The sequence below is a fragment of the Haliotis asinina genome, chromosome 7 (genome assembly GCF_037392515.1).
Source record: "Haliotis asinina isolate JCU_RB_2024 chromosome 7, JCU_Hal_asi_v2, whole genome shotgun sequence".
Taxonomy (NCBI): Eukaryota; Metazoa; Mollusca; class Gastropoda; order Lepetellida; family Haliotidae; genus Haliotis; species Haliotis asinina.
The window spans coordinates 18,389,131-18,416,219 of NC_090286.1; the positions used below are offsets into that span (position 1 = coordinate 18,389,131).

The window sequence follows — 27,089 nt, forward strand, 5'->3', positions numbered from 1 at the left end:
CCTGGACAAAATACTCTTTGAGGAGAAATGGTTTGTGGAAAAAATGTCCTAATTTCCCGGGGGGAAAAAGTCACATTTTGAAAACTTTGGCACTTAAACTCATGCCACAAAAAACAGTCAAGATAATTATTTATCTATTTTTGAATATTTCAACTTTCAACAAGGTCAAAAGGATCGTACATATATTTTGAGGGCATTTTTCACATCATTAAATGCACATTTTTTTGACATTTTTATACAATGCCACTAAGCATATATTTAATCGTACATCCAGCAGAACCTTTAAACTAAAGCTAAAGACGAGTAGGGGCATTTTGTCCATTTTTCTCCAGTTCTATGCCAATATATACAGCTAAAGCAATCTTCTCAAACATTTCTGCAATTGTTGATGAAGCTGTTCCATCAGAACATGATGACAAATGATTACAATAATTAAACAACCTTTATTCTAGAGCTAAAGATGAGTTGGGGGAATTTGTCCGTTTTATTGTTTAGGAATTTTTCTGGGGAGGTTTTGTCCTGAATTCGGTAACATCATCTCTTGCAAAAATGTTATTTTATTTTTGGTTACATTGTTTTATACCTTTTAATTTACCGACTACAGAAATGTAGTGATGATTTGAATGAAATGTGTCAAATTGTATCAGATAGTTTGAGATAATCTAACTCTTTATTAGCAGTGAATGGTATCAGCTGCCTTGGCCATCATGATTAGGGCTCATTAAGTTCTTTATTTGCAGAAAATGTAAAGCATGAACAAGGATACGAAGTTTATGTAACAAAATAGTTCTCAGTTATTTCAGACAAAAGTGGAAAGTTTTCTGTCAACCAAAATTGGATGCCAGTTGACATTACCAGTGGAACGTGGAAGTGATAATGGGAAATCTTCTACCTTACGCAACTCCCCTTTCATTCTCTCTTCAAAGGTGCAAAGACATCACATCATCCATGAGCATTCAATATATGTTGGGCAGGATTGAGGCCAGGTGATCTCGATGGTGACTCCTGTTATTAGTGACCACATTTTGCTAGAAATATAGCCATCTGCAAGTGCAATTTTGCCTAGTTTACATGTTCACTGCAGTTTACTTGTGTATATAAAGTCGGCCCAACAAAAAGATGTCAGGCACAAATATAGGCAGCATGCAGGTGGTTTCGTAGTGTCTATGCAGTTAAGCAAGAGTGCATTACTGGATGACAGGGTAGTAAGATGACAACACAAATGATATAGAGAAAGTTAATTGTCTTTGACAATCACACATGACCTTTCTGACCAGGGATGATCAGATATCAAACCTGTGGGATGCACACAAGTCCACTGATTTTGAAATATATGTTTACTGCATCTTATGGCATTTGCAACTACATCAGTAGACTGGCTGGCCTGGAACATGACAATTGCTTGTTCATGTTAACATTTGTAAGGTGTGGAATGAGGAATGTTAACATGTTTTCTCTAATGACCAGCTAATTGTGCTTATGTATCGGTGGTTAGGCTCATGAAATTGTGATTACAATCAGGTTTCCACAGAAGATCATGCTACATATGTCCTGCTTGGGCAGATACATCAGGTTAGCCCATATTACCTACCTCGAACTTCCCATTTTCAGTATAATTCATTTTTTCAAGCATGAAGTTTCTGCTTTTGTTTGGTCAGTATAGTTGAAGCAACACATGTATTTTAATGAAAAGAAGCCCTTTAACTGATATTGCTCTAACATGTTACTGAGATGAATGAATGTCAGGCCCTTGATTATTTACTGGAGTTATATAAAGCAAGTACAACATTTTCACAAAGCTTCTGCAAAGCAGTGTTTCAAATCCATCCGAAGTTCCAAACTGTCAGTGTTCCTTAGGACAAACAGCATAAAATGCATTCTATTGCACAGAACAGCAGTTGAGACCCAGTACATTTTACAGGAAAAATATTTTTGCAGTTTAGACCTACAGTTGGTTTGATTCCATTTTAGACCGATGAATTGCTCACTAACACAAAAACTTATAATTGCAACAATACCAAATTTTGTACAGCCACATGAAATCGACAGACCAACTCTGATGATGTGTCTCATAATTTGGGACACCCGAATAAATTATTGTTGCAATTATTAGATTTTGTGTTAGTGAGCAATTCATCGGTCTCAAATGGCATCAAACGGACTGTAGAATATCTAAAATCTCTGCTATTGCTCACCATAAACATTTCCAAAGGAATCTATTAGCTATATGTACTGAACATCTTTTCTTGTTATCCCTTATTCACATATGTTGTGTTAGGTTTAACATTAGTAGTATGAAAGATACCTTAAAGGGCAAGTTGACATAAAAAATATACCTTTATATTTTTCACTTTTCATTATAAGACATGTTTTGAAATAGTTTTATAACCAAAACACTAGACAAAACACTATCAGAAGTAACTAATGTATTTTTGTGTTATATTGATTCAAATTTTCTATGTTAACCAAGAGTTCTATGTCCACAATGAACACAGCATGGTTTATGACCTCATTGGTGCCTGAATGATGTCGTCAGACCTTATTACACGCATTTCATGTGGTGCATGTACAGGAGTGTTTCATATGTCTCAGTGTGCAGGCTACTGTGTTGATCCACCTGTTGCCTGACTGTCAGCTGGCTATGTGGTCAGTTCCACACTGTTGCAGTGTACAAAAAGCGTTACCACATCACCAAATTGTATAACATTTAAGTCAGTTGAGTCGGTAGTCTTTCCATCCAAAAGTAACTTCTTTCGCCAAAATACTGACTTGGTTGGCACATGTCATCGGTTCCCAATTGATCAGATCGATGCTCGTGCTGTTGATCACTGTATTGTCTGGTCTGGTCAGACTGCTGCCACATGGCATGAATATTGCTGAGGGCGGCATAAAACTAAACTCGCTCACTCTTTCGCCAAAACTCAAAATATATGCACCACATCTACTATCTAGCATGTCATCAGTGAATGTGAAGGCATTCTTCCTTTTGACATTTTTACGTGAATTGTACTATATATGTCGATCCGAGGGGCGTAGTTAACATTTTGAAAAAATGATTGTTGTTTAGAAGGTTGGGCAAGCTGTCAACATTTTCTAAATCTAAAGTTTTGCAACCTGTCGGGTTTACATGAAAAATGAAATAATCCTGGCTGTGGTATGTCTGTTATAACTGCTTATAGAATTCTGTGTATGTGTGTGGTAACCACTGTCGAGCGCCATTGTCCCTATATTCATGGTACCAAGAAAATTATTGAGTTACTCAAACTTCAAGACATCCAACCAGGCCGGATCATCACATATCACTATGAAAACAAAACAAAAAGTAGATTTCATGTACATTTAGATGTATTATACATTTTTACTCACAGGGATAGCAATCACACATGATACAGCATATGTTACAGTGTTCATCTTAAATGATACAGAACTTGGATTTATTCAGCAAATGAAAAAAAGTATTCTGAAACTGTAGACTGACAGACATTTTGTGGTGGCATGAAAGTAATAGCACATAACCAGTCCTTTTAACAGTCGCCCTCCATCGCTAGATTCCATAAGTCTTCTGAACACACCCAAGCCCCTCAACACAAAGGCTTTCAAACTGACTCCGAATCTGTATTTCTCAGTCCACAATTTAGAAACAACTCAACAATTACATGCTTGTCGTGGGATTACACAAAACCCTCATTGGATTCTCAGTATGTTTCAGTGCCAAACTATAATCCGTTATCAGTAGTGTTTAGTAGTAACAGTGATTACTTTCTAGTTAACTGCTTCTTAATTAATCCAAATTGAACAAACAAGTGACAAAGAAAAGAACTCATTTAGCCAAATTAGTCTACACTACTGCATCCTTTGACTCATCGTGTGTAAACATGTGGAGACAACCTCAGTTTAGATGGACACTTGCCCATGAAAGGTAGGTGAATATTGAATTTCCTTGCAAATATTGAGTTAAAAGGGTAATATTGCTTGTTTAGACCATGAAATTATATCGAAAATACTGAGACACCTGTATTGAGGTAAAAGAGCTTGAATAGTGATAAATTATGAAGGATTATTCTCCTGGGACCAAGGTTATATAGTCTGGTTCATAATTATTGAGAATTTTTCTTCTTACTTTGAGCTATCCTAACACCTCAACTGATTCACTGATACTTAAAACTATGTACTGGTATAAGGGAGGTAACTCATCTTCGCCTACTGAGTATAGTACAATTAGAGTTACCTCCCCTGAATTTGTAGCAGACGTCATTTTCCTCAGCACTGTCAACAATGTCTGCTGAAGATAAAAGAAGGTTGATTTTTGAGTTGTGTAATCAAGGAATTGATGATGTAAATACATTGGCAGAGAGAACAGGAACTCCTCTTTCTACTGTGTATAGGATTAGGAAGAATTTTAAAGAGGGAATGGATTTTGGGCACCAGAAAGGAGCAGGGAGACCCAGAAAATTGGACTTCTCAGATCGCGTCCGGCTGGGAATTTTAGCGTCTAAAAAGCAAAGGGCAAGCATCTCAAACATCAGGTATGAAATGATAGAAAGGGGATCAACAGTTGTATCAAAATCTACAGTTAGAAGAAATTTGATTGATCTTGGATGGGAGAAAAAGACTGGAATTCCTTCTCCTCTCATGAAACAAGAACATAAAGACAGGCGTGTTGAGTGGTGTTTGGCACATGAAAACTTTGACTGGGAAAATGTGATTTTTACTGATGAAAGCTCAATATGGGTATATCCCAATAATGTGAAAATATGGACAAAGTCTGCGTCAGCACCATTGTATCGACGACCTAAATACAGCCCAAAGTTTCATGTATGGGGAGGGATATCCTTATCAGGAACGACCCCGCTGTGTGTGTTTGAGGGAAATCTGACAAGTCAACACTACACTAACATATTAGATAATTTTCTCCTTCCAAGTGCACATGTGTTTTATGGAAATGACTGGATTTTGCAGCAAGATAATGATCCTAAATACACCGCAAAACATGCCAAGCAGTGGTTTCAGGAGAAAAATGTGACTGCATTACCATTTCCTGCATATAGTCCTGACTTACATCCCATTGAGAACATTTGGGGGATGTTGAAGGAATGTGTGAATCAAAAGGGGTTGACAAAAATTGAAGACATGAAGAGAGAAGTGGTCCGATACTGGGACAGCATAACTCACGAGACACTAACCTCTCTGATAGGAAGTATGCCTACCCGTCTTAGACTGTGCCGTGAAGCTCAAGGAGACTTGATAAAATATTAAATTGTTACCTACACAACATGAAAAGGTCAGTTCACTTTCACAATACATTCAATTTTATCTGATTTGTTCTCGTTTAATAATATGAAATGCTTTAGCTATTCTCAATAATTTTGAACCATACTGTATATCAAGACAACTGAGATATCGAGTTATCAGAGGTCAGCTCAAAGGTGCTTGACTGGACATTACAGTCATATTGCAGTCTTATAATACACCTTTAATGTTTTTGATCCAATTCCTACCCATGGCAGCCTTTGACTTTCACATACCCAGCAAAGGCAAACCAGTTAGACAAATCTGTTAAAGGACATTACATTGAATGTTGTTTTCAAAATGAAGTGAAATTGCTTTTGGACCAGAGGGGGATAAAATTCTTGTATATTAAGTTATTATTGTTCTTTGTACATAAAGAACTCAGCCTCATACAAAGTTTTGGGTTTATCTCGTATAAAACTTTGTCAAGTCTTAAGTCATGTTTATGTTCGAAACAATGAAGCTACTTGACTGCATAAATGCTTCTAGCATTGCAGAGGTATGGAATGTCTAGTCAGACTTGTTTGGGGTTTTTCGCTACAATGTAGAAATCCTTTGGAACTTGTTACTATTCCTCAGGATATATTCATAGTTTGTAGTCTCATCTCTATCTCTTTATTTTTTGTACAGCAAATTTGATAATCAGCATAATTAAATGTCACAGTAACTAGTAGTCATATTTGGAGATAATAGTAGTAATAATTATTTTGCATATCCACAAATATCTTTTACAAACTCAGAATAGCCATATTATGGTAATGATAGTCATTTCATTTCTAATTCTGTTGTTTTTTTCTGTGATTTATGAATACTTAAATAAATGACAAATGGAATTACAAGAGACACATAACTTTCATTGTTTTTTGTGTGTGTGTTTTTGTCTCCTCCATCTATTCCTTCTTGTTCATTAGGAGTAACATTAAATGAAAGAGATATCTGTTTTCCACACTTATGATTAGTAATAGTAACTAACCACTTTTTACTTTCTGAATATTTCATTGCAGGTTTGGGCGACAACATTCAAATGTACATTTTGCCAATTGTAATCATTTATTAGTTTTGTTGCACATTTGTTTCCTGCTATATTCAATGATTTCATTTTTTTTCCAGGCATTTTAATCTTCAGCTGTTGATCTTTTTATTTCAGTATGCATAAAGAGAAATTCAATTCAAAACATGCTTGTTCCTTTTTGTAATGAATTTTGTTTGTTTTTCTTTATTGATCAGTGAGCAACATGCCAGATTCTACTCATCACAAATTGTGCTGACGTTTGAGTATCTACATTCCCTTGACATTATATACAGGGATCTTAAGCCTGAAAATATCCTCATTGACACTAATGGCTTTGTCAAAGTAAGTTGGCTCTCACAAAGCCACCTAACTGGATGTAGTTGAGAATGTTCCGTAGTCTACTGTTACTATTAACACGTTATACATTCCTTTCTAATTTTTTTCCCTTTTTTCCTTTTTTTATTAAATTTGGTTGGTCTTTAGTTTTATTTTTCCTGTAACCCTCTGCTTTTGCTTTGCTTCAGTGAACCCCACTCCCGGTTTTACGCCGCTCAAATTGTTTTGGCTTTTGAATACCTTCACTACCTGGATCTAGTGTACCGAGATCTCAAACCAGAAAATATGCTAATTGATCCACAAGGTTATATCAAAGTAAGTTTACAGTGCTGGACATGCTATCTACCATCAGGGCTGACAGATTGTGTGGTACAGTCCTGCTGTTATTGTGTCCACGCCAACATGTTCCTTGACAATGTGTTTTACTTTCTTACCCGTTGTTACAGTCAACTTGTCTTTCAGTTACTTTGAACCATTGTTTTTGTACTTCTCTTTGACAGTGAGCCGCATTCCCGATTTTATGCTGCACAAATTGTGTTGGTGCTGGAATACTTGCACCATTTGGATATTATGTACCGAGATTTAAAACCTGAGAATTTACTGGTTGATTCTTCAGGCTACTTACAGGTATGGCGAGGTGTCTTCAGCTCAAATGATTGCTCTGTCTCTACCACATATATATATATTTCCAATATTCTGTATGCCTTGGGTAATTTAGGTTCGCACATGCTTTTGTGACCTTGTGGTGATGGGGCTTTAGTTAAAGAACCTGCCATCCAAATTCTTTGAGATTATGATAGTGTGACAGTAGTGTGACAGAAATAGTATGTATGTCTTGAAGGCACAATCAATGCATATAATACAAACTACACATATGTACCTGTGATCATGATCATGATATTGGAGAGACAAAGTATGCAAGTAAATGAAACCATGTTCATGGAACATTAAACAATCTGGTGACGAAAGGACGTATGTATTAAGACAATAATCATCTATAGTAAGGATAAAGGTTATTCCCAAGGTAATAGCCTGTAAGAAAATGTGTATCACCTCACTTGAGAAGTACTTAAGGTGAAAATGGTTTTTGTATCTGTCACTTGGGGCCAGATATTGATTGGAAAGTCTTGGAAAGTTAATTGGCAGTTTTGATTATAAGGCCTTTCATTGTAGATGTAGTGCTGGTGATATGATGATATAAATATATGACATTCTTACGGCAGTGGTACTTCTTGACAGCTACTTTGATGTGAAAAGCGTATGCCTTATGTAAATTGTTGGTTTAATTTCACCAAAGATAATATGCTCTGTATGTTACAGTCAGATTATGGAATCAGCCATTTCATGAAATAACAAAAACTTTCAGTCATTTCATGAAATGATTAAGAGGGTCAGCCATTTTGCATCATTTTGTGTAACAACAATAAGTATAAATATACTTAGTCATTTCATGAAATTTCATTTCATCTATACTACTCAAAACGAGTTATGGGTCATGCAATATCATCATACAGTGATATTGATGAGGTTGTGTGAGTTACATATGAATTAAATTTTACATTTCCGTGTATGGTGTTTATGGTGTGTATGCAATACCATTGCAGAACCTGGATAAACAGATAAACATGGTGCCAATAGGTATTATGTGGTAGGGTTTTAAAACAACTAACGAATTGAAAAATTGATTGCTTCACAGAAACACCACCACTGTGCATATGGATGAGGTGATTTCACAGCAAAGAGCATTTGCATGTGGTGCGTGGAATTATTGCTGAGCATGCTTATTTTCCATATGAAACATCCAATTGTGCCATTGCAATTGTCACTTGAAATTCAATAATCAATGTCAACTGAACATGACAGAAGGAAGAGCTCATGCTTTGCTTCAAGATGGTGAAACTCAATGCAGTGTCGCTCAGAGATTAAATGTGACTCAAAGACTAATTGGGAGGTTATGGCAACAGTTTCATGTCATTGGAATATTGAATAATTGACCACATGCCTCCATCAACAGAAGATGGACACTGGGAAAATATGGCCCTCCGACAATGCAGAGTGACTGCCAGACAACTCTGTGACCAACTGAGGGTTGCCACAGATACCCTGGTATGTGATAAGACTATCAGGAACCTACTGAGGAGGAACATTATTCGGGCATGGCCACCACTCTTTCAGTGATACAGGACAGCAAGATGGGACGGATGTAGATGCCATGTTCGCTAGCAACATACTCAGTGGGCATCAGTTCTTTTCTCACAACTAGTCTAGGTTTACACTACAGTTAAATGATGGCAGAACGTTTGCCATTTGGAGTTGGGGATATCATGGTTTGAGATGTGTTTTTCTTTCATCAAAGGACACAGCTCTATGTCATTAATGGTAACCCGGCTGGAAATCGGATCCATATTCCTAGGTGACATTGCCTGACCACACTGTGTCCAGGTTGTGATGAACTTCCTTGGACAGAATAATGTGCAGCGCATGGAATGGCTGGCATGTTCAGTGGATTTAGCCCCTGTTGAACATTCTTGGGACAATTGTGATGTCGCCTTCGTAACAACCACGCCCCTCCAAACACCTATGCGGAAGTGGCCCAGTATCTCATTGCAGAATGGCAGGCAGTCCCCCAAGTCTTTTTCCAACATTTGGTGAACAGTTTAAGACCGAGGTGTACTGTTTGTGTTAAAGTTCAAGGTGATTACATCCGTTATTTGTTCAATGTTGGCTTTGAAATTTCACTTCTGACAGTACGTTACTTTGACCTCATTGATCAGCAATAAATGACACTCCTGCTGTTTTAGTCTCCAATTATTGTTATCATGAAATATGGGTTTAAGTTGTTATATGACCCCTACTTTTCACTGTTATTATTCCCCGCTGCATGTTTAGCTCGAAGCAGGGGATATAGCATTAGGCTCTGTCCATTCGTATGAAGGTAGGAATTGGAATATCTGAAGAACCATTGACTAGATGTATTTCATATTTAGTATCTAGGTTTATCACTGAGAAAGGAAGGTCTCAGTTAGGTATGGTGACCTTGATGTTCATCTCAAGGTCACAAGGGGACTTTAACTGTTCACTGGATTTTCTTCATATTCAACACCAAGCTTTATCTAGGGAAGGTGCAGGGCCCAGTTGATTTGGGTAACCTTGACATAATTTTCATGGTCACTGCGACACTTTTAAGGTTTCAGCATGGTAAGCTGCATGTTAAGCTTCTAAACGAGATATCTCAAGAACCGTTCTCTGAATTTTCTTCATATTCAACACCAAGTTTATCTAGGGAAGGTACAGGGCCCAGTGACCTTCAGTTAACTTTCAAGGTCACATCGACTGTCTTTTTAAGGAGTTTCATACGCTGGTGAAGGTCTAAGTGATTCTTCAAAATATGTTTGTGTTTCAACAACTACAGTGCAAGAGAGTTTGAGAGTAATGTTTTTGTTGACATTTTACATTATATAACATATCTTAAACTACGACCTTCACTTTCATTTCTTTTTCATTTGATTTGATCATATATGACGGGGCATTATGTCACCTTGGTGACAATGCTTGTTTATCTTTGTAATAATGGCCATTAAAAGTTTTCACCCTTAGCTTCTTTTGAGTAGAATACATGTTGACAGGGTTTTGTGAGGTACGGCTGCTCTGACCATGGCAGGTGTGAAACAGGTGCAAATGCTTCAAAGCCAAGCAGTGCAGCAGTCACTGCTACTATTGTTGTAACTGTTCAGATAAGTGATGTTGAAATTGTGATCTACTTTTATAGATTAAGTTATCACGTGAAATTTCATGAAATGACTGAAGTCTATCGATTGCAACACAATATGACTGGAAATGGCTGACCCTCTTTTATAGGCATTTTTTGAAATGACTGAACTCTTCAGTCATTTCAGGAAATGACTGATTTCACAATCTGACTGTAACATATATACATGGTGTAACCCATGGCAATATTCCGCACGTACTTGTCACTTATATTGAAGGTCAGATTAACTCTCAATGTCATACACTCAGTAAAAATGACAAGTAGTTACCATCGTAAGATTTGGTTTAATAATCTCTATGATGCGACATTTGGGTGTTAAGTTCTAAGTGTTCTTCATTTTGAGAACAATCAAGATCTCTTATTACAATACTAGTCCACAAGTATCTTAGTATTGCTATACTAACAACACATCACTGCCGCCAGAGCTCGTAATTCAGTGCTTAGTGTGGAGTATGGGCTTAGATGGTAAATTGATAGTATCTGTTATTAGTTGTGGCTCAGTTAGCAGTTGAGGTTAGTGGAAACACAGTGTTTAATAGATAAACACATAGAATGCATGGCTATATAGGCCAACACACCTCAAGTCTGATTTGTAATCATGAAATGTTTACTTTTACCCTAGTGGAGAATGAACAGTCCTTTAGCACATAATGACTTTTGGCCATTTGTTGGGGTTTGAACATATTTATATCATAGAATATGATAATTGCATAACAAAAATTGGTTCAAAATGTTGAACAGTGTTCAGTATAAGAATGCATTTCAAGTTTTGCTATTTGGTTTTATTTCACAACATGGACTGTTTGCACTGACGGCAATATTTTAGGAAGATCTATGGTTTCGTCTAGGTTTATATCATAGCGGTGTGCTGTCAATAATATGTTGGGAGTTTCAAAATGTATGTCAGTAGTATTGAGCAAGAAGACATTTTCACCATTTATAGTTGTCATATGCAGCCTGTTTGCAATTTACTTCACCTTTCAAAAAGGAAGTGCCTCTGCTTCTGTACCTTGCTATCACACGGTTGTGAGCAGATTTGATGTTGCTAGATTAGTTTGTGTATTGGGTTTGCATGAGTTAAAATGTGTTATTATGTACTAGATGTTGTGTATTCCTAGCTGATATCATCACATATAATGTTTCTGCTGTTAATTTTATAGACATAAAACTAGTTGATATTCTCAATAAATATAAATATCAAATCCCACAACGATTTTATTGATATATAGTTTTAGATGTATGGATGATGGCTGCTAGTATTTTGCTATGAATGTATACATTTGTGTCAGTGAGATGATTTATCTCTCACTGGTACCCTGTAGCCCCTCAGACAACCAGTTTTGCCAGCCAGTCAACCTTCAAATGGTAAGTAAGTCTGCATGGCCTGCAAGGTTTATTTGTGAAGTAACTGACTGACTGGCTGGCTGGCTGGCTGGCTGGCACAATCTTTGACAGAATTATGAAATGTCTGGTGCATCAGTACTATGGCTGTTTTTGTAATGCACATACATTGCAAAGAGCAACTTTCGCTAAGGAAAATGTTGCTAGAACAATGATAATTTTTGCTTTGAGCTTCCTATTGTTTTCTTGTCAGATCATATTTGGAATTTAATATTAATTTTAGTCATCTGGTTGTCTGATGGAAGATATTCATCTTTTTCTGTGTTGCATTTGGAATTGTCTTTTTTTCAACTGAATGATAAATTGAAAGTTTGTTTCTTCTCATTAGTACAAATGTGTTCCTTCCTAATTTGGTCTCTTGAACTATACAAGTTGACAAATAAGCCTGATTCATGGCCACATTATCAAACTACATGTATTTTAATTATTTTGAATTCTTAATTTTGGCAAAACTGCTCTTGGAATAAAGAGTAAATAAAAAAGAAGTACATCTTTTATTCCTCTTGCAAAAAACATTGTCCTTATATCATAGGCCTTATTTGAGTATGTAAGATAATTGTCTTTGTATGAAATGTTCTGAAAGTATTACATACCGCATGTATCATTTGTACAGGTTACAGATTTTGGTTTTGCAAAACGTGTGAAGGGTAGAACCTGGACTCTTTGTGGTACACCAGAATACTTGGCTCCAGAAATCATCCTCAGCAAGGTATAAGTCACATCCCTTTTCAGATATGCAAAATGTTATGAATATGGTCATGAACGAGTAAGTAAGTTCCACATTTTTCACTTAAGGTGCATTAATAATGTGTTATGTATGGGGATTCCCTCTCCATGTCAGACTGAATTCCAAATTCTATTCTAATGGTTAAAGTAGTTAAAGGGGCACTCGTGCAGAGTAATTTCCGTGGACCGTCTGTTTCTTTTGTGATTGTTTTTCTCCTGTGAGTACCTGAATGATATACCAGTATTTTTGACTGGTTTGTGACATCTGCTGCGCCACTCATAGTTTAAGTAAAAACTGATCAACAAAGATGAAGTCATTTTTGCTTCATTAGTATGAAACACTTTGAAGTTTAATCATCTGCCAATGATATAAGTCTGTTAGGACTGAAAAATAGTCAGTGTACATCTTGTATTTTGAAAAGTAGAAATGCACTCAGTCTGCTTATACTAATAGTGAATTTATAACATGACTGTAATATCTAAACATTGTATAGATTTCACACACACACCCTATTCACGGCCTAGTGCATGTTATTTGTAACACAGAGTTTGCTGACTGATACAACAAATGAATGAAAACAAAATGCAAATATTGAATTTAAAACAGACTAAAGTTATAGCAACAATATCAGGTTGTTAACCTTGTTCGGGAATATATCCATCAATATCCACATAAAAGAACAATGTGCCATTCATCTGTAGCTTGTAAATATAACTGCTCCATGTCATGAATCTTTCAACAGTCTAATATGATATATCGTATAAGGTTTTTTACATTGGTGTATAGTCTCATTGGTCACCCAACATTGCACAACTGGCAACTAATTGTACAATGTCCACCATTCTAAGTATTTAGTTGTAATAACCAATCAGTGTGTTATTAGTTAATCCTTTGATTAATGTTTGTTTTTTTGTAACTCAGCTGATAAACCCATTTTGCATCAATTACATGCACATATTCCATAACATGTAATACATTTGCCACATCAGACAATAATTAATAATGTTGAGTATTTACTCCAGACAGGAGAAATGCCAAAAGGGAACCTTTGTTGAGTGTCATATGGCAAAATGTTACGGATATCAACTTCTTCTCTATTGTTTACACAATGTTTCTGGGCCATTGTGTAAACAATAAAGAAGAAGTTGACATCCATAACATTTTGTCGTATATTAGCATACTGACTTCTAAATGCCTCTCAAGAACCTTATCTGAGTGTTGTTACCATGAATTATACCAGTCGTAAATTCATTAACTGACCATCAAGTGAATGATGACAAATAACATGTGTAGTTTATACCACCAAACATGGTTTACAGAAAGGGAGAAGTAATCGATGTATTTCATGCAGCCTGAGAACACTTATGGGCCAGAACTGTTTTGAGGATACCAACAGAACTTCATCGTTACATAGGAAATACATATAAGCGTTTGCTGTGTACTTGTGTAAATAGGTATAATCAGTTTTTTAACCTAAGAAGATTTTCAGATTTTTCTACCAGTGGCAAAGTCATTGCTATTAGTTTTCGGATTCAGATAAATCAAATGTGTGTTTTTATTGTCATAGATAATGGACATTGTGTGTAGATACCAAACATTACACGATTTTTGCCATGTCAGTATTATCTAAATGTAAATCTATCAGATTTATACGAAACGAATGGCTTGCTATGTGTCAGTAGACATCATTTTTTTACATTACATGTTAAATATCGAGGTAAAAAACACAGAAATAGGATCAAAATGGATCAGTCCCTATGTCATCCAGGCATTAGAAAAAACCTATGCTTCTGGGATACTTTATCACGATCAGACGAGGAATGTCAGGGATATTTTCAAATATTGGCGTGTGATGGGCATCCACCGTTCGCAACATTTATGGTGAAGAAAATCTGCCAGTGTGGACAGTAGGTCAGTACCCATGTCTGTCATGGTTGAGGGAGCAGGTGCTGACCAACTTGCAGCATGGTTTCGTAATTAGACCGTTGTCACTGACAGTTACTGTCACATATGTTGTGACCCAGGCGAGGCAGTATCAAAACAGTCAAGTACTGACCAGGGGATATAAATGATTTTGTCTTCTTGTTATTTTTGTTTTTATTCAAATTAAATATCTTGTCAATGTTAACCTGAATGTTTGTGTGCCAGGGTTACAACAAGGCTGTTGATTGGTGGGCGCTTGGTGTCCTCATATACGAGATGGCTGCAGGATACCCTCCCTTCTTTGCTGATCAGCCAATCCAAATCTATGAGAAAATTGTCTCAGGAAAGGTAAAATGAAGTTTGCATTATAAACTGAACATTCTTACTCATCATAGACAAGCATGCAAAAAGCCAGGTTTATCAATGGGATTGTAGAAAATCTCATAACTAACACATGTAATGCCCATTGAAGTTATTGTTTGTTGCTCTTTGTTATTTTAGGCTGAGTCAAGCAATATTTCAGTTGTGTTATGGTACGTATGTAAATGGTGAAGTATATACAGGAATGAACATCAAGCCTATTCTTATTAAATCAGGTTGAAAGTAAATCTTGAAAACAACAAATAGAAATGTTGTAAGGCAATGTCAGAATTTGTTCTCACCAATGATGTCATCACAATTTGATCTATATGTATTTCGAAACAAACATATGTTGTTAATAAAACTGCTGTCTGAACAGATTTTGACATGGAACCAAATGAATCAAAATGTAGTTTGCTTCATGATACTTTTAGCTACAACAAGGTTAACATCGATCAGTTACCCATGGAGTTATCAATTGACAATCACCAACATACGGCACACCAAAATCAGAGTGTCCAAGACTGTTGTTGAAAGACAGTGGTGTGTCATTTATAGCCATGTGGTAAATATCATAAACCTGAAGTATTAGAACTAGAACAAGTAAAGTATGGAGTATGAAATATACTTCCATGAGGTACAACCATCGTAAGTCTTATGTTACGGTATGTGAGTTAATGCCATTAAAGGTGTGAAATGCCTTTGTATGACAATACCCTTGCCTTAGGCATCTTTAAGCTGCAGCATTCACAGGACTTCAGATATGGGTCATATTAAGAATGAAAAATTGTGCAGCTTACAGTAGGAAATAGTTTAGAAAACAGCAGATATGCAACACAGCAATGGTGTACGGTCTTAGAATTTTTTATGGATATATTATATCTGAAAAAGTATTTCTTTATTGTCCACCGCTATGATCTCTCATGAACTATTGTACCCAAATTTGGTGACAGCCTACATTGGGGGATTACACAGACACCAATCAGTTTTGGTGACCTTGACCTTGTTTTCAATTTTTTGCGATATGTATTGTACCTAAAAGGTGGTGGGGTGGCCTAGCAGTTAAAGCTTTCTCTCGTCAGTGGTTAAAGCCTCCTCTCGTCAGTGGTTAAAGCCTTCTCTTGTTATGCTGATAACCATGATTTGATTCCTCATATAGGTATAATGTGTGAAACCTGGTTGTGCTATTGCTGGAATACTGCTAAAAGTGGCATAAAACTGTACTCGCTTTCTGAAAACGGTGTTGTATTGTTGCAGCTAATGTATGTATACATTCAGTGTCAACTAAGGTTTGATTCAAGGCATCAATAGCAGTAATGTGTTCATGAGATGCTGTAAATGCTATTTTGACAAATTTAATGTGAACATTATTGAATGAAATTCTGAATACAAATCCGGATATAACACATGTGAAGAGGAGCTTCCAAAGCCTGTGACTTGAACTAACGGTTGTCAGACTTCAATTTAGATAAAGCTGTAGTGGCCAATTGGGATAGATGGCTGTCTTTCTTGGCTTGTGATTAGGTATTTGAGTCAGAGAGTGTGGGTCCAAATCCCTGATGGCACCTAAAAATAGTACTAGAATTTGTACACTATCAAAGTGTAATCCCCAGTACAACATGTTATGTTTGACCACTCTTGTAATGGCAGTGTGTGTTTAAATTCAGATACGTAATAAACACTATATAACAGATAGGTTTTCAAAGTAACTGGTCATAATTGTGTAGATCAATATGGGTTTGAAAACAATGTTTTCATTGTTACAGGCTTATGATAAGTTTTTCAAACTCGTATGTGTGGTGTTTTTTGCCCAGCAGTGGCTAATGTACTTATTCACTTGTTAAATATTGCTGTTTGTCCTGTACATACTAGAACATTGTATCAGCATCAGGAGCCAATGTTAGGGGTGCCTGTGGTTTTAAAAATACCTGCAACAACTTCTCTAATCAAACTGCAAGTTTTCTAGCTTCTAGTTTTGAACTTGTGATGCATGATAAATGATGATTCACTCATATCTTGCAGGTACGCTTCCCGTCCCATTTCAGTGGAGACTTGAAAGATTTGCTGCGGAACCTCCTTCAAGTTGACCTTACTAAGCGTTTTGGAAACTTGAAAAATGGAGTCAACGATATCAAAACCCACAAATGGTTCAACACAACAGACTGGATAGCAGTCTACCAGAAAAAAGTATGCAATAACAATCTGATATATAATGCATATTAAATGTCTGCCTTTGTTTTAACAATGTGGAATAAATCAAATTGGTGTCAGATTGTCTGAAGCAGAACAATTTCTATTATTTCCATTTATTAGATGCAAAGTTATGTTAAATTTCGATTTGATGACAACATTTGGTGAATGCTACATTTATTGCCTTTATTTTCAGGTGGAAGCACCATTTGTACCTAAACAAAAAGGACCAGGTGACTCTAGCAATTTTGATGAGTATGATGAGGAACCTCTGCGCATATCTTCAACTGAGAAGTGTGCTAAGGAGTTTGCAGACTTCTGAGCCCCTTAGAGTTTCCTGTGCTGAGCACAGATCATTTCATGCATGGCATCTTCCCAAACAACAACTTGAGTGGCATTTGTCCTCTACTGATCGTGCAATATGTCGTCGGAAAGAATTGCGCGAGTCTCACACTCCTTGGAACATTGTAAGGAGACAAATGTTTGTGATAGCAGGAAGCAATCGATTGTTTGAATTGGTCGACCTTTCTCTGGTTTTTCTTGATTGCATACAGGACTGATTGCCTGAGCAGGGACTTTTCAATTCAGGCTTGTTTGTTTGACTTGTGAGACTAGTCAGAGCTACATTTTACAACAGTAGTCAATGGTTCTGCTCAATTTGAGACTGTAGACTACTTGTGGTTAATGTGTGTTGTGACAGAGATCCGACTGGCACTCGCAACACGAGTGACAAGTCACGACTCAGGCATGTCTATTCTTCTTGGAATCAAATGCAATTAACAAGTCCTCAAACATGGCATTGCTGTGTACATAATGCTCTCTCATAATCCCTGTTACACAATTGTATGTGAATCATTTACAGAGAAAGTCAGCACTGCCCAAAGCATGTCTCCATTGTCAACTGATGTTTTGTAATTGTATGTTTGGGTTTCAAAGCACAGTCAGGCCGCTGTGAAATATATTTATCTATGTCATGATCAATTTACTCAAGTCAAAACCTCTAGTTAGTGTCAGCATCACTGAGATGCTAAATATCGAAGTGTTATAAGTGCTCTTATGTTACAATGTATGGAAATGTGTTTCACAGTATAGTATATTGAGTTACTTTTCCAGCTTTCTACAGAAACAGTCCACATGATTTTTCCTATGGTTTTCCATCACTTAAATTTGAGTCTAATTGTATACCTTTCTACAAAAAAAATTTACTGAGAATAAGATGGATTTAGATGCTTTACGAAAACAACAGTAATTTCTCATTTTATGTTCACCAACATGTCGTCTTTACATCAGTTTCCACATATGCACAAATGTTGTCATTTTTCTAAACAAGTCTAGAGTGGCACCCTGTGTTTCTAACATGTTGAAATCTAACAAAGTACATGTGTGGTGTTCTTTAGAAGAATGAATGCTTGTCCAAGCTGCCAAGTTGAAAAGTGTGTAAATGTGCTGATCACTGTTCCCCAGGTTTATGTTTGTGTTTATATGTAGTTAACCTCTTGTTCTGTTGTAATTTAAACACTTGGACATGATGTCATGTATCATTTAGATCAATTTGGAACAATTTGGGAATGAATGCTGTGCTTTTTTTTACTTACATATCTAAACAATAAACTTAATATTTATTCCAGGCCATGAATTTTAGTCGAGTTTGGAAGCAGATTGTTACAGCTAACCCTTTTTGTGACATTTCAGGTTGATTTTGGGGTTAACTAACTTTTTATTCATTTTACTTCCCCTCAAAGATTGTGTATTAATTTGTACATACAGTACATTGAAGCATTTTTACCCTGTAGAAGAGAAACTAGAAATCTTTCTATTGTCCCTTTTGTTATGTTGTACAGCATTGATGTATAAAACGAAGTTTATTAGCTTTAATTATTATATGGCATATTTGGAGATTGTTAACGCTAGATCTGACATCATTAAAGAGAAAAGACCACTGTCTCGTGTTCTTCATTATTTGGACAGTGGAGTAGCCTTTGTGTTCGCTGATCACGCTAAAAACCCAGGTTTGAATCCCCACATAAGTACGATGTCTGAAGCCCATTTCTGGTGACATCGCCATAATATTGCTGGAATAAAGCGGCATAAAACTGAACTCACTCACTGTCTCATTAACATAATACATGAAAGCACCAAGCTCACTTTTATGTATAACAACATTTGATACCCCTGCTATGAATGAAGTAACTGTCTTTTCATTCTTCCCACCCAAAACTTTGTCCAGAGAAAGTCATGTGAGCTGCTGATCCTTGTCACATTGTATATCAATATATATATGTGTATGTCATTTCTGTGTCCCAGAGTTGGAAGCGGGGGTATGTGAGCTGAGCTCACTTCCACACTTGAATACTGGACATTAAAGGTTAGGGATATTGGTATTTTATGACTGATATTTTATCAGTGTGTCAATGAATAAATACATCATAATTCACAATTTCAAAATTTACAAATATCCCCAACTATTTTTGTCCAGTACATATTAACTATTACATGGGGATAGTTGAGTATGGGTGAATGTGCTACACACTATTTATCAAAGAGATTGTGCCGTGTAAAAACAAATTATCCACGTGACTTGGACATATTTCCTTCTTGATCCAATGTAAGATTGACCATATTTTCATGTTTTCTCTGGCCACAAAAAATCTTTCAGGGTTCCTTGATTGAAATCATAAACGAGTCCAATCCCATTCAGAAAACAACACGCACACTCGGCCCTCAACTACATGACCATGTGGAATTCTGTCATAGAAAGATAGGAAACAAAATAGTGAAGTCTCACCCAAACACACACAAGTTCTGAAGTCATAGAGGCAAAACAAGAAGGTTGACGGTGCAGACGGGGTTGCTTTTGGATCAAGCTTCATCTCACTGAGGACTGAAACTTTCAACAACTGGTCCAGTGCATGTGACAGAGGAATCACCTCCATCTTTGACGGAAAATCACCGTCACTTCCTGAAAGCTACATGTTTTGAAAACGAGGTCTATACAACCACAAGACCCTGATTTTGTGGGATGGAGAACAGACAGACAGAAGTATTTCATTAAAGTGTCACATGGTATGTTACAGATAAAACAACATGTCAAATAGTGAGATAAAACATATCACCCAGCCAAAACTTTGGCTTATGAGACACTGCTAAAACAAACTAATACTATTTACAATATAAACGATTGTGTTCACGAGTACAAAAAATAGTACATACAGATTAAATATATTAAGAATGTAACTTCCTTCTACAGAAGTATCAGAAACACTTTGAATTCAGTTGTATTTATTACTATCTTCAATTTAACATGATCACTGTCATCTGAGTTAAAACTAAATTTATCCATGAAAATCACAAAGAGAAAATGGGTCTACAGAGTCACTATAGGGGCCAAGCCATAGATTTATGGGTGTATGTGGAGGGGGTATCACTATAGCACCCAGTTTCAATACTTAGGGTAAAACAGCCTAATTTACTTTTTTTTACTGCCCGTATGTCTGGACATAATATACTCATACCCTTCATACAGTTCTGGTCGGCAGTCTGTTTTGAACAACCTGTAAGTACGCAACTTATTACCATTAGCCTTGCCTACGTTGTCCCAGAGATGTGAAAACCACTTTATCCTCACATGATATGCATAAATGTTGTTTAAAGGGGCACTGATGCAGAGCAATTTCCGTGGACTGGTGTAAACTTTTGTTATTGTTTTTCTCCCGTGAGTACCCGGATGATATCCCAGAATTCGTGACTGGTTTGTGACCTCTGCTGCGCATTCCGTAAGCGCAATTGATAGTTTAATTATAGACAGATCAACCTAGGTGAAGTCATTTTTACTTCATAACAAATGTATGATGAAAACAAATGAAACACTTTGAAGGTTAATCATCTGCCAGTGGTAGAAATGGTAAAAAAGTTTTAGGACGGAAAAATAACGAAGCCAATGTACATCTCTATATTAAACCCTAATTAGTTTATTGTCATATTTGTATGGTTCTGAAAATTAATAAAAGAACACACGATCTGCTTATACTCATAGTAAATTTCTAACATAACAGCAACATTTATACATTGTGTAGATTGCCAATGTGGATCCTATTTCACACACATACGCGATCTCATAAAAGGCGACTCAGCTTGTCGTAAGAGGCGACTGACGGGATCGGGTGGTCAGGTTCGCTGACTTGGTTGACGCGTGTCATCGGTTCCCAATTGCGCAGATCGATGCTCATGTTGTTGATCACTGGATTGTCTGGTCCAGACTCGATTATTTACAGACAGCCGCCATATAGCTGTAATATTGCTGAGTGCGGCGTAAAACTAAACTCACTCACTCACTCACATACGCGATCTAGTGTGTGTATTCTGTCATACAGATTCTGCTGAATGCTACAACAAATAAATTAAAACAAAATGCAAATAATGAATGTAAAACAGACTAATTTTATAGCAACAATGTCAGGCTACTACCTTGTTCAGGAATGTATCCATCAATATCCACGTAAAAGAAATCGTATTCCATTCATCTGCAGCTGGTAAATAATCCTGCTCTATGTCGCGTGTCTTACAACTGTCTAGTTTGCGAAAAAGTAACACATTGTTTCACGTCTTTCGTTGGTGAAAACCAGATAAACCTCTCATTGGTCTCCCAAGATAGCACACCTGGCAAACTAATTATATGATGTCCACTATTCTAAGTAATTTAGTTAACCAATAATGAGCAATCAATCAATCAACGCAAGGGTGGTTAATTCTTTGAAGGGAGGATGTTGTTTTTGTGCTCTCTCTTTACGACAGGGTGTAGTCATCTACACACACTGCCTTTTGACAAATCCGCTAGAAGATAAAAGTAATTAATCAATCTGTGTGTTATCGGTTAATCCTTTGATCGATGTTTGTTTTTGTAACTCAGGTGATAAACCCTCTTGCATCACTTACATGCACATATTACATAACATACGATACATTTGCCATTACAGACCTTAATTTATAATGTTGAGTATTTACTCCAGACAGGAGAAATGCCAAATGGGAACCTTTGTTGAGTAACCAAAGTGGTGTTACTACTACCACCTGTTATAAATTCATGAATTGACCATCCAGAGAATGATGACAAATAACACGTGTAGGTTTACACCATCAAACGCGAGTTACAGCTAGGAAGATGTAATCACTGTGTCGCATGCAGCCTGAAAACACTTAAGGGCCGAAACTGTTTTGAGGATACCAACGCAATTTCGTTACATAAGGAATACACACAGGCATTTGCTGTGTACTTGGGTAAATAGGTGAAATAAGGGTCTTTTTACATAAGAAAATTTTCAGATTTCTCTACCAAAGGCAAAGTCATCGTTTTTTGTTTACAAATTCAAATAAATCAACTCTGTGTTTTTATTATCATAAATAATAAACCATTGTAGCTACAATAGCTACTAAAATTTACGTATGATATTTGCTATCACAGCTGAACCAACACTCAAAACTACCTATATATATGTATAGCTTTGCAATCTTCCGTACTGAAACAAATGGCTTGCTACGTGCCTGTAGACATCATATTTTCATGTAACATGATTAAATATCGAGGTTAAAAACACAGAAATAGGATCAAATTGGATCAGTAACTACACCATCTAAGCATCCGAAAAGAACTACACTGCTGGGATATTTGGTTACGATCAGACAAGGAATACCATGGATATTTTTAAACAAATGGCATATGATGGGCATCTGGCCTCCTGACTGTTTAGGTGAAGAAATTCTGCTAATATGGACAGGAGCCCAGTTCCTTTGTCCGTCACGGTTGAAGGAGCGGGCGCTGACCAATTTGCAGTTTGGTTTCGTAATTCGACCGTTGGCGAGAAACATTATTCGCTCCGCATCAGTGCTCCTTCAATGGCTGATAGTTTACAGTTAATACCAGAAACTGGCGATACCCAAGTATCATACAACAGCATCTGCCTACCTAATGTAACAATGTTAAAGGCAAACAATCCTTTCCGAGTCATGGACCACCTGTACACCTTATTCATCGGACATATGATACAATTTGACAACACAACGAGAACTCGCTATCCGCTGTTCAGTGAGACACATTCACCAACTTCCAAGAACGTTTATGCTTTGAGATAGACATTTATTCATATCTTGCATTTCTGACGTAAGTGAGGATACAGCATCAAACATTTTGGAAAACATATTTTCACTTACTATGCTTTGGAATGGTGAATCACATTTCGTACAGTGAGATTGTTCCTGTGCAGCATGTGCTGTTTATTTATCACAACTTCCATTATCAATAACGTTTTGCTTTTTCGGGACCGAGGGTTCACACTAGTGGATACTAGTTACACTTTGTTGAGTCATGACATTTTCAAATCCCTGTCACTTCCTGAAAGCTACGTTTCCCGAGAAGAAAGTTTGACACCCAGTCGAGTCCATCAAGTCGATCTCCTGTTCCTCCCGCACAACAGGGTGAGACGCAAAACATACAAGTAAGCACTGACCCTAGTAGACATTGCCAGTCGCCACAATGAGGCCAAGCCGCTCTATGGCTTGTACATTATTTACAAGGATTACAGTAAGTGAGTGAGTAGTGACTTATCATTTTTTTAGAAGGCATGGTGAACGAACAATACGAATTTAAATAATAGGTTCTTGTTTAGCCCTGACATAAGAATCCAAAAGGTTTGTTTAGATAGACCAAAAGTTACCAAAACGGGCATGTTAATCCAACATGGAATCATGACTTGGTCAATACCAAATCCAAACAAACAGATGAAGAAAACTCTTACCGAGTCATTTCCTTCAGCTGTTATCTATGTAAACCTATTGACTCCGTGGTCCAAAGCTGGCTCCAACACAAGAGCAGTATATACCGGCGGGGCACCTTGGCCGCCCATACAATGTAGGCATATTTCTACGCTCCCAAAAGCTCATCTTCCTATTCTCTATAACATGATGATGAACGACATCATCGTGGAAATCTCCCATTAAGTAAAATCGCCATTTGGATCCGCACCAGAAGTATTACATATCTAAAAAACCTACACCAACCGGCACCACACAGAGCCCAATGTCCCCTAGGGATACTTTGTTATCATTGTACATATCACTACTTAATTAAAAAAATGCCAGTGTAATCTACGTTACTCAAGACGAATCGCTGATTAATCAACTAACCGAAAAACAAAGGAATAAAAACAATAACACGCATACAGCAAAGAACTTCACTTATCGTATTAGTTACACCAACAGACAAAATACTGTAATATTCATTACTGACTTTCCTAAGAATCTGCCATGCTGAATGCTGCATCTTGGAAATTACAGGAGTTAGATGTAATTATTTCACTCTTGAGTTATAACTTTACATAACTTTTATCGGGATGAATACTAACAAATTGCATTCTCGGTCGTAATGTGGTAATATCGTCACCTATTTTCGTGACACGTAATTTCTATTTTTGCTTCGGCACATTAGATTACAAATTGACATGTTTTCCCTGTGGTTGTATAATGTTGTTGAAGTTAAAAGGATCATTATTATGAATGTGTTTTACCTTTTAAGTCCTGTGTTCTTCGGGAATTGTCCCAAACTGTCCATTGCAACTTCAAGAGTTCGCGGTCTTGCCGCATCACGCACTTGATCACTACTCATGTTTACCTTCTATATTTAATCACTATTTTGGGGGAGAGTGTTCAGAAATATGTCTTTTCCATATGACAAGCATAACCGTGTTGTTCATGCACATGAATAATTGTTATTTAACTTAATGTCTATGCTACTACAATGGAACTAGTTTCTTGCCCCTTGTCCATTGCAATTCTATTGGAAGTACGGTAAGTTTGTTAAAATCAAACCAAACTTAATAATTTGGGCTCTTATTGGTATAAATTATCCTTACAAACATTTTATTGCAACAGGACACAGTAAGAGTGTTTTCTTATATTTTTAATGCATCTTATTGCACGATCTAATCACTCGATTGCGTCGAGTGACGTTTTGACATGTTAATTACCATGACTTGTCACTGGCGTAATACATGTAATGGTGTAGGTCGCTTTGACATTAGTATCTTGTCCGTTTCATTTGTATTTACAAATAGGCCCTAGTTACGATGAATTCAGTTCTTAAAACCATTTAGGGCACTAAATCCATTTCATGGAAACTCTGTGATTAAGTTTTTCTACAAAATTGCGGCTACAGAAGTGTAACATCAAATAAAGCCGGTACTATCATAGCTTTGACATCAAAAATTCTTGTCCGTTTTCTTAATGTTTGTCTTATGAAATATTTAACTCCATTTCTGTGATAAAAAACGGACTTAAATAAATTAACACGGACAACTTAAGATCATCTGGTTAAATATATTTTCATGTATTTACTTTACCTATGTGAGGTCATCATTACCGTCATGTCACGGCATCGGCTCAGTAAACGTTTTGCTTGTCCGTTTTGTAATGTTACAGTCTATCATAAAACAAATCATACCACAATTTTCCTTGTAAAATTCGGACAAAACAGACATTGAAAGGACAACCTCGTGTACATTTGTATTGTTGTAAATTTGATTTGTTTATTTCCAGTGTAAACAAGCCAGTCATCTACGTCGATTTTGACTGGCTAATATCTAGTCATATGAGTCGGCGCGAATTTCGAACAGGGACTTGATCAGACCTCCTCAGAGGCACTACTTGAATAATAGCTGATCTTGTCGATACCTTTAGGCCCAAACACAAATTCATAGAATATTAAAAGGACTAAACAGGAATATTTATATATGTGAATACACTATTATATATATCATTCTCCTTGGGAAATTCAATTGCTAATTAGGAGATAAACATACTGTGATGGAAAATCAGAGGTGTATAACGAAATTATAATAGCTCTAAATTTGATTTAAAAGCGAACGCGTACAAAATTTAGAGCTATTATAATTTTGTTATACACCTCTGATTTTCCAACACAATACGTTTATCTCCATTCTACCATCTTTACACTGCTTTCTATTTTTGACTCTCGTTGAGAGCAGCCCTCTCGTGGTAGCTTCTGGGTAATGCTAATAGCTATACGGCCATGGTCGTGAACATCCAGGTTAAGAACTGGTCTTAGTAACTCATGGTTGTCTTAAGAGCCGACACTATAGGTGTTCAGGCTCACTCACTTGGCTGACACGTCACTGTATTCCACTTGCATGCACTAATGCACATGCTGTTGATCACTGGATTGTCTAGTCCCTACTCTATTTACAGACTGCCACCACACAGCTGTAATATTGTCGAGCGTGGCGATAAACAGGAAGACAACATACCAACCAGACTTTCTGTTTTCATTATAACAAGTTTTCAATTTGTTATAGAGACCAAATGCACTTCTGAAAAGATAAACAGGATGCAAACTGGGAGACTGTAAGAGCAGGCATTCTCAACGTCGCCAGGAACCAACAAATTCCACAGGTCCTCTCCTGTCATATATGCCAAAGAGACACAGAGAACATGTTCCAGTATCTCGACTGTGCTACATGGCATGAGCTTTGTCAAGTTTGCAAGAAAGACATAAGTTCCCTTATCTCCATCATTTTGAAAGCTGGAGGGTATTATGTTGGTTGTATAATATTCTTGTAGTTTCAACGTATGTCTGACATTAGGTTACTTTGTACACTTTTTGTAATAGCTCTAAATTCGCCCTATTAGTGTGTTAGTTTTATTCTCACTTGATTTCATATCTTTCATAGCTCATGCTCATCAATTACATGCAAGTAAGTAAACTTTAAAGTAAATTTAATAATAATCTTTCCTCACATGTAATTTTAACGTCGCCTCCTTTCTCTGAAACATATATAAATAAAATTAATCTGATATACATGTAGTAAAGCATATGCACATTGTGTCTAAAAATCAACTCACAGCATTTCCATGGAGTCTGGACCACTGTTGTAAATTTAAGAACTTAGGCCCTTAAGAACTATGTGCATTATTACAGAGGAATATTGAAGTCTCTCATTATGACTTGTAGGTCCATCACTTGGGGTTCAGTTCAGTGTGTATGTTCTGAGTAAGTAATACGTTTGCAGTGAAAGAAT

General features: G+C 36.7%; 1 protein-coding gene across 6 annotated transcripts in view; it reads left to right on the forward strand.

The window, feature by feature from the left end:
• LOC137291747 (cAMP-dependent protein kinase catalytic subunit beta) overlaps positions 1-18,947 on the forward strand; it is a 55,367-nt gene extending 36,420 nt beyond the window's left edge. For 2 of the 6 annotated variants that reach the window (XM_067823248.1, XM_067823251.1), the window contains exons 6-10: positions 6,517-6,643; positions 12,421-12,516; positions 14,683-14,805; positions 16,840-17,004; positions 17,204-18,947. In XM_067823248.1, the coding sequence (XP_067679349.1) occupies positions 6,517-6,643; positions 12,421-12,516; positions 14,683-14,805; positions 16,840-17,004; positions 17,204-17,329 (637 nt within the window). In that variant the 3' untranslated portion in view covers positions 17,330-18,947. Of the gene's footprint in view, positions 1-6,516; positions 6,644-6,825; positions 6,953-7,137; positions 7,265-12,420; positions 12,517-14,682; positions 14,806-16,839; positions 17,005-17,203 lie in introns of all 6 variants that reach the window. The other 4 variants (XM_067823246.1, XM_067823249.1, XM_067823247.1 and 1 more) reach the window with 2 other exon arrangements.
• Positions 18,948-27,089: the final 8,142 nt, after the last annotated feature.